Raw genomic sequence first — 13847 nt, 5'->3', positions numbered from 1 at the left:
TCCTAGACGCAAATGGGCGTGGCCTAGGCCAAAAGATGCAGCAGACTCCAGTGCATCTGTGTGTACAAGTTTTTGGACTCTGGGAGGTTCGGTGTGGGAGTTATAGCCCCAAACGCGTCTGTCCTTGGTATAGCGCCACCTAGTGGCCGGCGTGTCTGGATTTGGTTATCTGAGTAGCGGTGCCGGACCTGGATCTAGTCATGCAATTGGCGTGTCGGCACCATTTACGGTTTGGGCTGTGGTACCACTTCTAAGGCGTATAGTATAATAATAATAATCCTTACAAAAACAATAGGGATCCAACCTGTTGGCTTGGACCCCTAATAATAATAAACACTACAAAAACAATAGGGATCCAACCTGTTGGCTTGGACCCCTAAATATAATCAATATGATAGTACTCCTGTTTCTGAAGCGTAATTTCATATGTTCCAGACTTGGCCTCTATGAGGGGCCATTGGTACAATTGCTACTTTACTTCATGGAGGATAACCTGTTCTGAATTGTCTACACAGAAAGACATTCAAAAATATACATAATGCCCAAAACATCAAATTGCCAATCGCCCGTCTTCCTGTTCTCCGTTTTATCGAGGTGTTTCTGTTCTGAGCTCATGACTGGCGGTAGGATGATAACGGCGTTTCCTGCATTACTGGTTTGACCCCAGGGCGCTCAGACGGTCTCTGTAGTCTCACCCAGGACCCAGACCCTGGCCTGGCCGACGAGTCTCCCGGCGTCCGTCTTGGTCTCACAGGCGTACACCTGGCCGTCGTACACCTCCACGTTGTTGATCCGCAGGGTGCCGTTGGGGAACAGCTTGTAGCGGCCATCCTGCAGGGCAAACGAGAGAGAGGGAGTGAGTGAGGGTGAGTGAGTGATTGTGTTTGAGAGAGAGAGTTTGCATGAGTGAGTGTGAGAGAGAATGAGCATGAGAGAATGAGCGTGAGAAAGTACGAGAGGGAGAGTCAGACACATTAAAACATCACATTAAAAAAAAGATCACATTAAACAAACAAACCTATCACTAACGGCAGAGCTAATATAATCACAAGCCGCCTTCTAAACAGAAAACAATTATTTCCCTGTTAGAAGGAGTTATTTTGAGTCAACAGCCGTAAACTTCCTAGATCTTGATAAGCAACATTTCCAAAAGCCCCCAAGCTTCTTCTTTTATGGCAGATATCCAGAAATCTGCTTAGAAGAACCCCTTGATAACCTTGCATAACGAGGAACTACCCAGGAGCAGCCCTACACGTGTTGTGTGTGTGAGAGACTGACGTCGGGGGAGATCATCATGCTGTTGCGCATCCAGATGACCACAGGCTCTGGGTTAGCCTGGGCGTGGCAGTGCAAGTAGCCGGGCTTCCCCTCCTCCAGGCTGCTTTCGGCGGGCTTCTTCACCCACACGGGGGCAGCTGGAGCAGGCACAGACACACACACACATACGTTAAATGTATCCATGCAGGGTCCGTCACTGATGTCCAGATTGGCCTTCTACCAAAACATTTTCTTCCTCCATAATGGCTTGCTTTGATATCAGAAAGTTGTGTGTGCTTGCGTGTTTGTTTTTTTGGGGTCTGCGGAGTGGGTACGTTTACGTGAGTGTGTCTTGCGCTCGTGTCTTGCGGGTCGTGTGCGTCTCTTGTCGATGTGTGTGCCTGCATGCGTGTGTCTTGTTTGTGCGTGTGTGTGTACGCGTGTGTGCATCATCGTGCGTGTGTGTGTGTGTGAGACCTACTGGCCACGGTGAAGGTGACCTCCTGGGTCTTGCGGCCCGCCTTGTTCTGGGCCACGCAGGTGTAGACGCCCGAGTCGCCCTGCTCCGTGGGGCTGAACACCAGGTCCAGGCCGTCCTGGTACACCCGGCCCTCCGAGGCCACCAGCTGGCCGGCCCGCTCCCACCACACCTCGGGGGGCGGCTGGCCCCGGGGGGCGCGGCACGCCACCCGCTGCATGCTGTCCGCCGTGAACACCTGGGACAGCCGCGGCACCATGTCATCCAGCTCTGCAGGACGGAGACGCAGGTTAGGAGAGACAGAGAGAGAGACAGAGACAGAGACAGAGAGAGAGAGAGAGAGAGAGAGAGAGAGACAGAGACAGAGACGGAGAGACAGAGACAGAGAGACAGAGAGAGGGAAAGAGAGAGAGAGACAGAGACAGAGACAGAGACAGAGAGACAGAGAGAGGGACGGAGAGAGAGAGACAGAGACAGAGACGGAGAGACAGAGACAGAGAGACAGAGAGAGGGAAAGAGAGAGAGACAGAGATGGAGAGACAGAGACAGAGGAACTGTGTTGCATTCCTTCGTGTTCAACTAATCAGGGCTCTTCACACTCGTCTGAATGTTTATTTACAGAGCGTTCTGAATCCTTTCATTTATGGCCTGGGCACAGCGATGTGTGTGTTAATGCTAGGGTAGTGTCGGGAGTGGGTACATTAGGTTTTCACTTAGTCAGTGACAACAATAGGAGTCTGTTTGAGGCTGCTCGTATCAAAGCAGCCCCATTACAGTAAGTAGAACGTGATCATGGGTGGTAAACCTCCCAGGACTGGCCCCCCACCGCAACTAGTGAGAGAGAGAGAGTGAGCTAGCGAGGGAGTGAGCGAGCGAGCGAGCGTATGAATCAAATGGAAATGGTTCTGGCCGTATTGCCCGACATGGTTCTAAAAGCAGCTCTGCGATGTGACCTCTCGTGACCTCGAGGGTCCAAGTTAATTAGCGAGAACGGACCGGGAAAGAAACGCACATCTCAGCAGATGATAGAAGGCGGTACACCTGGAAAAGTCTTTGTCTGTGTGCGTGATTGTGTGTGTATGTACGTATGTGTGTGTGTTTCGTTCTGGAAACAGGAGGGACTGTTGAAACTTGTCCCAGAACAGCTGGATTCTACCGTGATACGATCCCCGTTATAAGGCCCGGAGGGGGGGATTAACCACAGATTAGGTGAGTTAAGGTATTTTAGATTGAGCTTTGGTGGGCTTATTTAAAACTGGAGATTCGTTTCCCCCGTAATCTAAAAACCCTTTGGTAGGCAAGGAGAAGGGGGAGGGGTTTCCGATGAGGGGGGGGGTTCCCTTCCAAAGAGCTGAATCAGAGAATCAAGTGTTTGAGCGCTGAAATGTAACACAGAAATTCCCTCTGTGTTTCTGAATACTGCCACAGATTGCACTCGTTATCAGTGCGTGTGTGTCTGTCTGTCTGTCTGTCTGTCTGTCTGTCTTGTCTGTCCGTCTTGTCCGTCTTGTCCGTCTTGTCTGTCTTGTCTTGTCTGTCTCGTCTGTCTTGTCTGTCTTGTCTGTCTTGTCTGTGCGGGTCGTGTGTGTGCTCACCTGCGATGTGGAGAGAGGCCTCCAGAGCGACCTGGGGCCCTCGGGGCCCCTGGGCGCTGACCCCAACACACTTGTACACACCGGTGTTCCTGGGCTTCACCTGGGTGATGACCAGCGTGCCGTTGTCATACAGGATCACCCTGCAGAGGGGAGGAACAGACACGGGTTAGAGCTCACTCACCACCACGCACCATACAGGCCTGGGAGAGGAGGAGGAAGAGGACAGTTAGAGCCCAGATCATACAGTATGACCCTCAGAGAGGAGGAGGAAGAGGACAGTCCGAGTTAGAGCCCAGATCATACAGTATGACCCTCAGAGAGGAGGAGGAAGAGGACAGTCAGAGTTAGAGCCCATTCAATCCTACAGATCGCACAGTACGACCCTCAGAGAGGAGGAACGGTAAGAGCAAGAGCTCATTCAATCCTTCAGACCGTCAAGAAGCAACCATCCGAAGGAAAGTCAACGAGAAAAACTGATCGATAAATAAGGAGCTACTGAAGATGAAGAAGACCACGAGTGGCAATGGTTAAATCAAATAATAGTGTCTTGCTTTATCATTTGTCGTCCTTTCGATCATCACTGAGCAGTAAGACCAAGAAGGAGTGTGAATACACTTGCGCAAGTGAACGTGACACAGGCAACCAAAAAAGCCAATAGGCATTTGTTGCATCCATCTGAAGCAAAACGGTATTTGCAGAGTCAGTATTTGCAAAAGCTGGCATTTGTAAGTCTTGGAAGTGCATCAAGCGAGCCTTGTTTGTGCTCCAGACGGACCGTGGCTGCGTACACACAGAACGCTCCGAGCATATTTTCTGTGTTTGTTTGTCTTTCTCGTTTTCCTTTTATTTTCCCGAGCCGACGGTTCAACGCACAAAGAATAAAAGGCGACCTTGATAGCGATTGAACCCCCCCCCCCCCCCCCCCCCCCCGCCTTCCCCAGTCTTGCACTTCACGGGGCCCGGCTGGGGGTCCGCCAGGCTCTTGGCAGTCAAGGGGGAGGGGGGGGGGAGGGGGGGGGGGGGGGTGAAGCTGTGCCAGTGATGGAGGTTACAGGGAGGGCAGGGGAGTCAGAAGTTATTACAGCCTGGTCTTAGAGCCATGCAGGGAGGGGGGTGGGGGGGGACGTGACCAACTTCAACAGAGACACAGTCCAGACCGCTGGCTCGTCGTGATTCACCGAGCCCTGGGTAAGTCAAGCTCTTTCTGGCCCTGCTGGCTCTGGCCCTCGACGGCTGAGAAGCTCCTCGGGGGATGAAGTAAAAAAAAAAGAAAAAAGAAAAAACATGGAATGGGACATAAGCTGACGGAGAGAGAGGAGGCGAGAGGGAGAGTTAATGATAGGGTGGAAATATGTTTTAGGGTTTATCATGCGCGAGGAGCAGAAACGATGTCCAACACGGATTCTTGGGCAGTGATGACTTCAAGCCGTGCAGAATAGACCGCGGCCGACGTGGAGTTTGTTTTGAATCCAAATCAGCACACGGAAGGGATTTCTGTCTTCATCTACATGTGCTTCGTGATCACGCTGCCATTTTGTGTTCATGCCTTCAGACGATTCATGCAGAAAAATGTTCGACATACAACCCTCTTCAAATGTTGAGACTCTGAAAGGTGTGAATCCCTCACCGCCAAAGGGAAGCATTGCACATCCAAAATCAATAAACGGCAACTGAAACCACGAACACCAATGACACATCCGTGTGTGTGTCAACATTAACGCCTGCTCCGGTTCCTTCTATTTGTGAGGTGTGCTTGTATTAACTTGTTAATGACTTGTAAACGATGTCATGTGAGCTTTGAGAAATGTAAATGAGGCCTGCATGTTATCTTAGTCAGCAACTTATGAGCTCTTCATTGTCTTAGTCACAGCATGTGATCATGTGATCCCCCCCCCCCCCCCCCTTTTTTTGCTGACTGACCAAATGGGATCTGGAAAAGACCAGAGTCTGGAGAGAAGCTCCAGTCTAGTTCGCTTCTGATCAGACTCAGAAGAGCAGCTCCAGATTCTGTTCCTGTCAGCTTCTGATCAGACTCAGAAGTGCAGCTCCAGATTCTGTTCCTGTCAGCCTCTGATCAGAGCAGCTCCAGATTCTGTTCCTGTCAGCTTCTGATCAGACTCAGGAGAGCAGCTCCAGATTCTGTTCCTGTCAGCCTCTGATCAGAGCAGCTCCAGATTTTGATCAGACGCGGCTCGGCCTCCGCTGGCTGTGACATGCCCCCTAATTCAGCTGAATGAAATGAACAACAATGCTTTGCTCCAACAACGGGCCTCAAGTGCTTCACCCTCACACGATCATTTCCACGACAACCGACCCAACGGCCCACAGGGGGAAAACAACCCGGGAGCGCTCGCCTCATTCCAGGAATAACATTCCTCTGGAGCGCCGTTCTCCCCCCTGCGACGCCACGGAGCACCGGGGGTAATGAGAAGCAGAGATGAAAAGGGTTCCGTGTCACCAGGCCCCCAGGAACCACCCCCACCCCCACACACACACACACACACACACACACACACAGCCCTCTCTACCAAGTCTCCCCCAAGCATCATGCCTCTGCCAACTCTAAGATTAGGAAAACTCTACTCTACAAGTCAGTTAAAATATCAGCTGGATGGAGAGGGCTAGAGAGAGCAAGGGAGACAGAGCAAGAAATACAAAGAGCGAGAGAGAGAGAGCAACAAGGAAAAAGACAGAAAGAGAGAGTGCGAGAGAGACCAACAGAGACAGAGTAAGGGATAGAGCAAGAAATAAAGAGAGCCAGAGAGACGGAGAGAAAGAAGGAGAGCAGAGAGAGACAAGGGGTTAAAGGAGAGACCCGAGAGAAATGATCCATGAAAACCAGAGCAAGACAAATCTAAAGCAGAGAGTGAGAGAAAGAAACAAAGAGAGACAAAGTCGGAGCAACAAACACAGAGAGCCATCGGAATGAGAGCCAGGAGGAGGGAGATGGAGAAGACAAGGAAAGCAGCGTGAGAAGGAGCAGTGGAGAGCAGAGACGAGACCGGCCTGTGGTGCTACAGAAGGAGGAGCCAGGGCTGGCAGTGGGCGTACCGGGACTTGTTGGCCAGCGGCTCGCCCAGGTGGAACCACTGGAGGGTGGGGGGCGGCTCGGCGCTGAACTGGCAGTGGAAGGACGCCTCCTCGTTCTTCATCACCACCTGGTCCTCAGGTGTGACCACCGCCCGCGGGAAGCTCTTGTCTGGACACACACACACACACACACACACACACACACACACACACACACAGTCAGTTCAAGGCACTGGACCACGACGACAATACAATACACAGACACACACTGTTCCCCTGCAGGCTTTATTAAAATGTGCCAGAATGCGGTGGAGGTGGTAAGGGGTGGGAAGGGGGCTGCCCCCCACAGGTGGCAGTGTGTGTGTCAGCACCTAGAGGGGCCCAGCGACGGAGAGGGGGGCAGTTAATGAGGTCAGTGCATTCCGACACGGCGCCCAGGGCCAATCGGAGCCGGCGTCTCTCATGCTACACAAGGGGATACGCGTGCACGCACGCACGCACACACACACACACACACACACACACACACACACACACACACACACACACACACACACACACACACACACTGTCGTGGCTGAAACGCACATTAGAATTCTCTGTGGTAAATGTCGAAAGTTTACCAAGTAGGCAAGTGTTTGTATCTGTGTAGTATTGATCAACGATCGACTGCTGCATATTTTACCAAATGAAAAGGTTGATTTTTCATCTTTTAAAAAATGTAAATTTAAAATCAACCGTTCCCTTAATTCATGTGGTGGAGCGTCTCAGCGTCTGGTTGGGGGTAAAAGTGAGTGGGAGGGGGCTGGGGGGGTATTTAAATGCACACCTGGCCCAGCCACCCCGGTGGGGGGTACGCCAACAGCAGGCGTTGTGGACAACCATGAATAATCTGTAGAAAGGCGTCGACTGTTGTTTTCCTTCTGCTTCCTGTATGTGTGTGTGGTTCTTTTGGGGGGGGAGGGGGGGGGGGCTGAGTTCTATGGCGATGGCGTGAGCGGAATCTGAGACTCAACAATTATCCTATACTGTCCCTCCTCCACACAGGTGTTCTGGTGTGTGTGTGTGTCATTGTGTGGGCCTTTGGGTTTTTCATGTTCTCTTATGTGTGTTCTTCTGTTCGATCTTGTGTGTTTGTGTTCGTGTTCTCATGCGTGCGTGCGTGCGTGTTCTCGAGTGTGCCTCATGTGTTCTTATTCACCCGAGTGTATGTGTTCTCGTATCTGCATGTGTATGTGTGTGTGTGTGTGTGTGCGTGTTCTAGGGCTTGTGTGTGTGAGACTATGAGCTGCAGGTGGTTAATTAGACTGGAACAGGGCATCAGGTTTCCTCTGACAGAGGTGCTGCTAGAGTAACTGTACTCCCAGCAGTGTAGCGCTAACACTCACACTACACACACACACACACACACACACAGACCCCTGGAACAGCTAGGTAATGGGAACGCTAAACAGCCAGGCAGGGACAACCGCAGCGCTTTACAGCTGGGGCTGGGGGAGGTCAAATGCTTATTCTGGAGGTGTGTTCGCTCGCCTGGAAACCAGATGAATCTGCAAGCTCATGTTCACTTTCTCTGGCGTACGAGTCCCGTTCAGTAAGTTAGCTAGTTGTTGTTGTTTTCAGGGTTGTTTTAGGTTAAGCCCCCATAGGTTTGCATTGAGGCAGGTCGCTGGTTCATCAAATGTCTTTTGTCATCGCAATCGTCGACGCGCAACCGCAATATTCTCCGACTTAAAAGACGCTAGGGGATCGAATCTATTCCTCCTCTGTTCTCTAATGACAACCAATCATGCAGCGATCACTGATCCTTAGATAGGCATCATTGTTACTGGCTGTATTTATAATACAGTACCATAAATAATTCTATGGTAGTGACTCTAAAATGTGCTAAAATTTCGCTTCCATCCGCCCAGACGATTGTGCACCAAACATCGCGTGTGGTCGCGCACAATAGGCTGTTTGAAGGGAACAATGCAGCCCTAGTGGCCGGGTTGTTTGGTGGGTAGCTAGGTGCACCGGTCCCCAGGTAGGTGGCTCGCTAGGTAGTTAGCCGTGCAGTCTCCGGTAATCCAATTAGACGGTTACACGGTTATCCCCCTTCCTCCCAGCAGCTCTTCTTTCACTCTCACAACCACTAATGGCCCGGCCTCCCCACCTCCCTCTCCGGCCTGTTCTTTGTCTGTCCCACTCAGCCTGCAACACAGACACCAGCCTGCAACGCAACACAGACACCAGCCCCCCCCCCCCCCCCCCCCCCCAAACCCCCGTCGGCAGGTGTGGGAAATATTCAAGCGTGGAAAGATTCACTGAGGAGTGGAAGACAACCAGCTGAGCGGGGTTTACACAGGACACCCATAGGACGCCTCGTTATGCTGCTCCAGCAAACACACACAATCGCAGATAGACACACACGCACAGTTGCGGATACACACACACTGATAGACTTAGCATACGTCTTGCAATGCTGCACTCGCTCCCTTCAAGAAAAATGTTCCAAAGGCATGGGTTGTTCACGCACAGACACACACACACACCTATGATGGTGAGCGTGAAGTTGGTGCTGCTGCAGACGTGGCCGGCGGCGTTCTTGGCGCAGCAGTAGTAGAGGCCGTTGTGGTCGGGGCTAGCGCTGGGAAGCGTGAGCGTCCGCTCCTTGTTGTTGATCTGGTGGCTCTTCTCCGCCAGACGCACGCCGTCACGGAACCACTGGCACGTCGGCCTGCAGGGGGGGGGGGGGGGGGGGGGGGGGAGAGTGATTGAGAGAGTGAGTGAGTGAGTGTTGGAGTGAGAGGGTGAGAGAGAGTGTAAGATTGAGTAGGTGGATGAGTGAGGGTGGGAGAGTGATTGAGAGAGTGAGTGGGTGAGGAAGGGGGTGAGAGTGAGAGAGAGTGAGTGAGTGTTAGAGTGAGTGAGGGAGAGAGAGGGTGAGAGGGAGTGTAAGATTGAGTAGGTGGATGAGTGAGTGTGAGAGTATGATGAGTGAGTGAGTGAGGGTATATGGGGGCGGTGGGCAGAGGGAAAGGCCACACAAGGAAGAGAGGAAGATCAGTTTTTTTTTTTCTCATATGATCCGTCAACATGAACACGTGTGTGTGTTTGTTCGGGGGGCAGGGGAGGGTGGATGTGCTCACCGCGGGTGTCCGTCGATGTGGCAGCGCAGCGTGACCGGCGCCGAGCTCTCGATGTCCGCCTCCGACGCCGGCTCCTTCAGGGTCACCCCGCCGCTCTCCAGCCCTGAGGGACAGAAGGGGAGAGGAGGGTGAGGAGGAGACTGAGGAGGGGGGGGGGGGGGGGGGGAGGAGGAGGAGGAGGAGAAGGAGGAGGGGGCCAGGGGGAGAGGAGGGTGAGGAGGAGACTGAGGAGGGGGGGGGGGGGGGGGGCAGGAGGAGGAGGAGGAGAAGGAGGAGGGGGCCAGGGGGAGAGGAGGGTGAGGAGGAGACTGAGGAGGGGGGGGGGGGGGGCAGGAGGAGGAGGAGGAGGAGGGGGCCAGGGGGAGGAGGAGGGTGAGGAGGAGGGGGCCAGGGGGAGGAGGAGGAGGAGGCCAGGGGGAGGAGGAGGGGGAGGGGGCCAGGGGGAGGGGGAGGAGGAGGAGGGGGCCAGGGGATGGAGGAGGAGGGGGCAGGGGGAGGAGGAGGATGAGGAGGAGGGGGCCAGGGGGAGGAGGAGGAGGGGACAGGGGGAGGAGGAAGGGGCCAGGGGGAGGAGGAAGGGGCCAGGGGGAGGAGGAGGAGGGGGCAGGGGGAGGAGGAGGAGGAGGGGGCTAGGGGGTGAGGAGGGGGGGGGGGGAGTAAGCAAGAGGGCCGGGGGGAGGGCGAGGAGGAGGTGGTGGGCGAGGAGCAGGGCGCTCAAGAGGAAACGGACCGAGAGGAGTCGAGTGAAGAGGAAAGACAGAGAGCGACTGCAGGAGAGCTCGGCGAGTTAAGTGGTATTCCTGCTGCGGGCTATTGCCGGTCGGAGGGAGAGAGAGACACAGAGACAGAGACAGAGACAGAGAGAGAGAGACGGAGAGAGAGAGAGAGATCTGTGGCTCCTCGACGAGGCTAATGGATGTAGCAGCAGCAGCAGCAGCCGGGGCCCAAGGCCAGGGGCCGGACTGCATCATCATGACAGCAACACAGACTTTAACTGTATCTAATAAAAAATAATAATAAAGAGAATAGTGAGACTGAACTGCGGTAGTAATTTTTTTTTACGTCGTCGGGCAGAGGGAACACTGCCATGGGCAGGGTCGCCTGCAGTCGTCTGTAACGACTGCAGGCCGTGCGGCAAGCACAGGGGGCATAAACCGGGGCGCTCCATTAGGAAGCCGTCCTGCTGCAGTGATGAATCCCTCCCTGTCCGCTCAGAAGGGGAACGCCGGGATCGTTAGCCCTGGCTCCCGACTCAAACAACAATGTTACTTGAGAACGTTTCGCGGTGAAACATTCCTCCCATTACATCCATTACCCGTGGGCAAAGTGAAACCAGTGGATCTGGCCGAAGGTCTATCTTTAGGCCTAATTGGGTTATTTTGGATTCATTTGCCCTGCCTTTACAAACCTTCTCAGTCTCTCCTTTCTCGGAAGATATGTGATGGAGCTGACTCCAACTCCACCCCCCCCCCCGCCCCAATTGGGAAACATACTGACTCAAGAACCTTTCTCTCCAGCGAATCACTGCAGAGCTGAGCCGTTGTGCATTGTTCATGTTTTATTACATAGCTTCTAATTTCCCAGCAGACATGAGACGGCGTCGCCAGTGTTTGTGTTGACTGTAAACAAACAAACAAAACCCCGGGCATTCTGGGAAAGCCCCGCACTGGTATGTGGACGTGTAATCAGATATTGCGCGCGAGCGAGCAGGTAGGCTAATTGTTATGTACACTGTGGCTGCGTTGTGTTCGGTCTGCGACGCACACACGCTTGAGGGCGTCGTGTCGAGCATGTGACGCCGGGGCACGGGATGTGATTACTGGGAGCACCCGGCCATCCGTGAAGCACGCTGAGGGGAGGGGCCAGGGACGGTAGGAAACGACGGAGGGAATACATACACTACATACACACTATGGACCTTTGGCTGCTGTGTGTGGGTCTGTCTCACAGCCAATCCGCTTTTAAGTGCAACAGCAGCTCAGTAAGGAGGAAGAGGGGGAGGGAAGAAGAGGATGGCCATCATAGTGGCTGTGACCCTCAGGCAGGCACACACACAGACACATACACACACACACACACACTTGTATATTTGTGTTTACAATGCCCAGGCTGCAAGGTGGAGGTTGAACACCAGGTAATTTCTGTTCAGCAGTCAATCACAAGAGTAATCAAGTGCAATCAGTCCACTCCCCGCACACAATTACCCCTGCAGCTGTCTCTGCCTCCTGGCAGTTCCCATTGGAAGCCATACGTTCACCGCACCACACCCTGCTGCTGCGAACCCAGCAGGCGAACGCAAACCACCGTACACAATTATTTACTCCGATAATAAAGATAACAACTTGCGTCACTTTAAAATGCGTGCCTCGACTTGCTTTCAAAAAGGGAAAAGGAAGACGAAGTTGAAAGCAAGCCAGGCTATGTAAACGCGAGTCAGACTGAGGCATGCTGGGAGTATGAGAGCAACGCGAGTGTCCCGGGCCATACATTTAAAGGGGGGACTGGAGGAAGTCAACGTCAGAGTGGATCACAGTTTCAGAAACTGTCAAGGCAGACTTTGATGACACTCCACCTTCTCTATAGCAAGAGGGAGACGTGTGGCTGTGTGTGTGCGTGGGAGTCTGTATCTGTGTGTCTGTATGTTTGTGTGTCTGCGTGTGTGTGTGTCTGTGCGGGTGTCTGTTTGTGTGGGTGTCGGTTTGTGTGTGTGTCTGCATGTGTGTGTCTGTATTTGTTGGTGTCTGTATTTGTGGGTGTATTTGTGGGTGTCTGTATGTGTCGTAGTATGTGTTGGTTTCTGTATGTGTCGGTGACAGTATGTGTTTGTGGCGGTCCGTATGCGTGCACGTCTGTAACTATGGCTTCCCGTATGCATGGTTTTCCATATATGCGTATGAACGTGGTTGTCCGTGTGTGTGCATGCGTGCGTCCTCTGTGCATGCGTGCGTCCTCTGGGCATGCGTGCGTGCGTTCCTCTGTGCATGCCTGCGAGCATGTGCGTGCGTCTTTGTGACAGCCTGTCGAATATGGAAATGACAGCCGACCCAGCGGCCCAAGTTGAGCTCCCCCACTGCCGTTTGAGATATGGAAGCCAGGGGCCGGTTCTGACCACCGCAGGCCCGGTGCAACGAGGGGTCATGCTCCATCGGCTCTGGCTGACTGGGCCCACGGGCCAGGCACTGGGAGCAGAGTCGACTGGGAGTGCTGCTGCCATCGCATGCTACGACAGGGCGAGTGGCATAGGTGGGGGGGGGGGGGAAGAGAGAGAGAGAGAGAGAGAGAGAGAGCGAGAGCGAGAGCGAGAGCGAGAGAGAGAGAGAGAGAGAGAGAGACTACTGGGTGGTTGAAACACAAAGCTGTGATTCATTTCAACTGAACATGTTGACAGATTTAACACCTTTTAAATCTGCATGGCGTGATTATAAATTCAAAACGTCAACACTTCCTGTTATCAGATCAAATCATGCAGAGGGTTAATCTCACGTTGCCAGGTCTTTGTTACCACGGCGATACACCACAGGCGCCCTTTCTGGATGCAGCGCTCATAACCAATGGAACGGCTACCTCAGGATTTATGAGGACCCGATACAAACATAAATTTGTATCGGGCTGGAGGTACCTCCAGACATTTAACGAGATTGCAAAGCTGGGTGTATGGCTACCAGAGATTATCCTAGGGGTCTGTTTGCAGAACGACGCTGAAAGATACGGCCCTCAACCAGATGATGCACACACACACACACACACACACACACACACACACACACACACACACACACACACACACACACACACACACACACACACACACACACACACACACACACACACACACACACACACGCGCGTGATGTTCATAAGGAATGACCTCCACCCCCGGGACAGCCGTGCCATCACACACGCAAACCAGCAGCCACATGAGTGCACCCTGATTCTGAGTCAGGGCTGGCGGGACGGAGCAGGCCAGGAGGGGGGGGGGGGGGTGTGGGGGTCTGTCGGCCCCTCTTCCCCGGGGCTCTGTGTGGCTCGATTGCCCGTTAAATTCATGTTGGGGAAATATAGGGAGCGTCTGTCATAACACGGCTCCCCCTAATTCCAGCGGAGTGGACTGAGTCAGGGGGGGTTGGCGGAGGGGGGGGAGGGGAGCTGAAGAGCCGATAAGACTCAGCTGAATGGAGCCAAGGCAAGCTCGCGGCGGCTAGGAGCTCACGGGCCGAGAGAGCGCCTTCCCCGCTCCATCATCACACTACCGAGGGAACACGAGAAGCATGTGTGCCATGCCGAAACACCGCTCGGCCATCGCAGGCTATCCATGCTATCTGCGCCACTAAGCGTGTTCTTATCTGTTCGTATCAG

At 53.5% G+C, this 13847-nt stretch overlaps 1 protein-coding gene across 1 annotated transcript in view; it reads right to left on the bottom strand.

Annotated features, from left to right (window-relative positions):
* Positions 1 to 13847, bottom strand: part of ptk7b (protein tyrosine kinase 7b) — a 72640-nt gene that overhangs the window by 14264 nt on the left and 44529 nt on the right. Inside the window, exons 3-9 of the mRNA XM_030379218.1 lie at positions 9492 to 9594; positions 8895 to 9079; positions 6382 to 6529; positions 3331 to 3470; positions 1739 to 2005; positions 1279 to 1415; positions 696 to 831 (exon numbers count right to left, since the gene is read on the bottom strand). Of these exons, the coding sequence (XP_030235078.1) occupies positions 696 to 831; positions 1279 to 1415; positions 1739 to 2005; positions 3331 to 3470; positions 6382 to 6529; positions 8895 to 9079; positions 9492 to 9594 (1116 nt within the window). The remainder of the gene's footprint in view (positions 1 to 695; positions 832 to 1278; positions 1416 to 1738; positions 2006 to 3330; positions 3471 to 6381; positions 6530 to 8894; positions 9080 to 9491; positions 9595 to 13847) is intronic.

Source organism: Gadus morhua, chromosome 15 (genome assembly GCF_902167405.1).
Source record: "Gadus morhua chromosome 15, gadMor3.0, whole genome shotgun sequence".
NCBI lineage: Eukaryota > Metazoa > Chordata > Actinopteri > Gadiformes > Gadidae > Gadus > Gadus morhua.
Note: the sequence above shows the minus strand (reverse complement) of the source record. Positions and strands in the feature narration are given on the sequence as shown.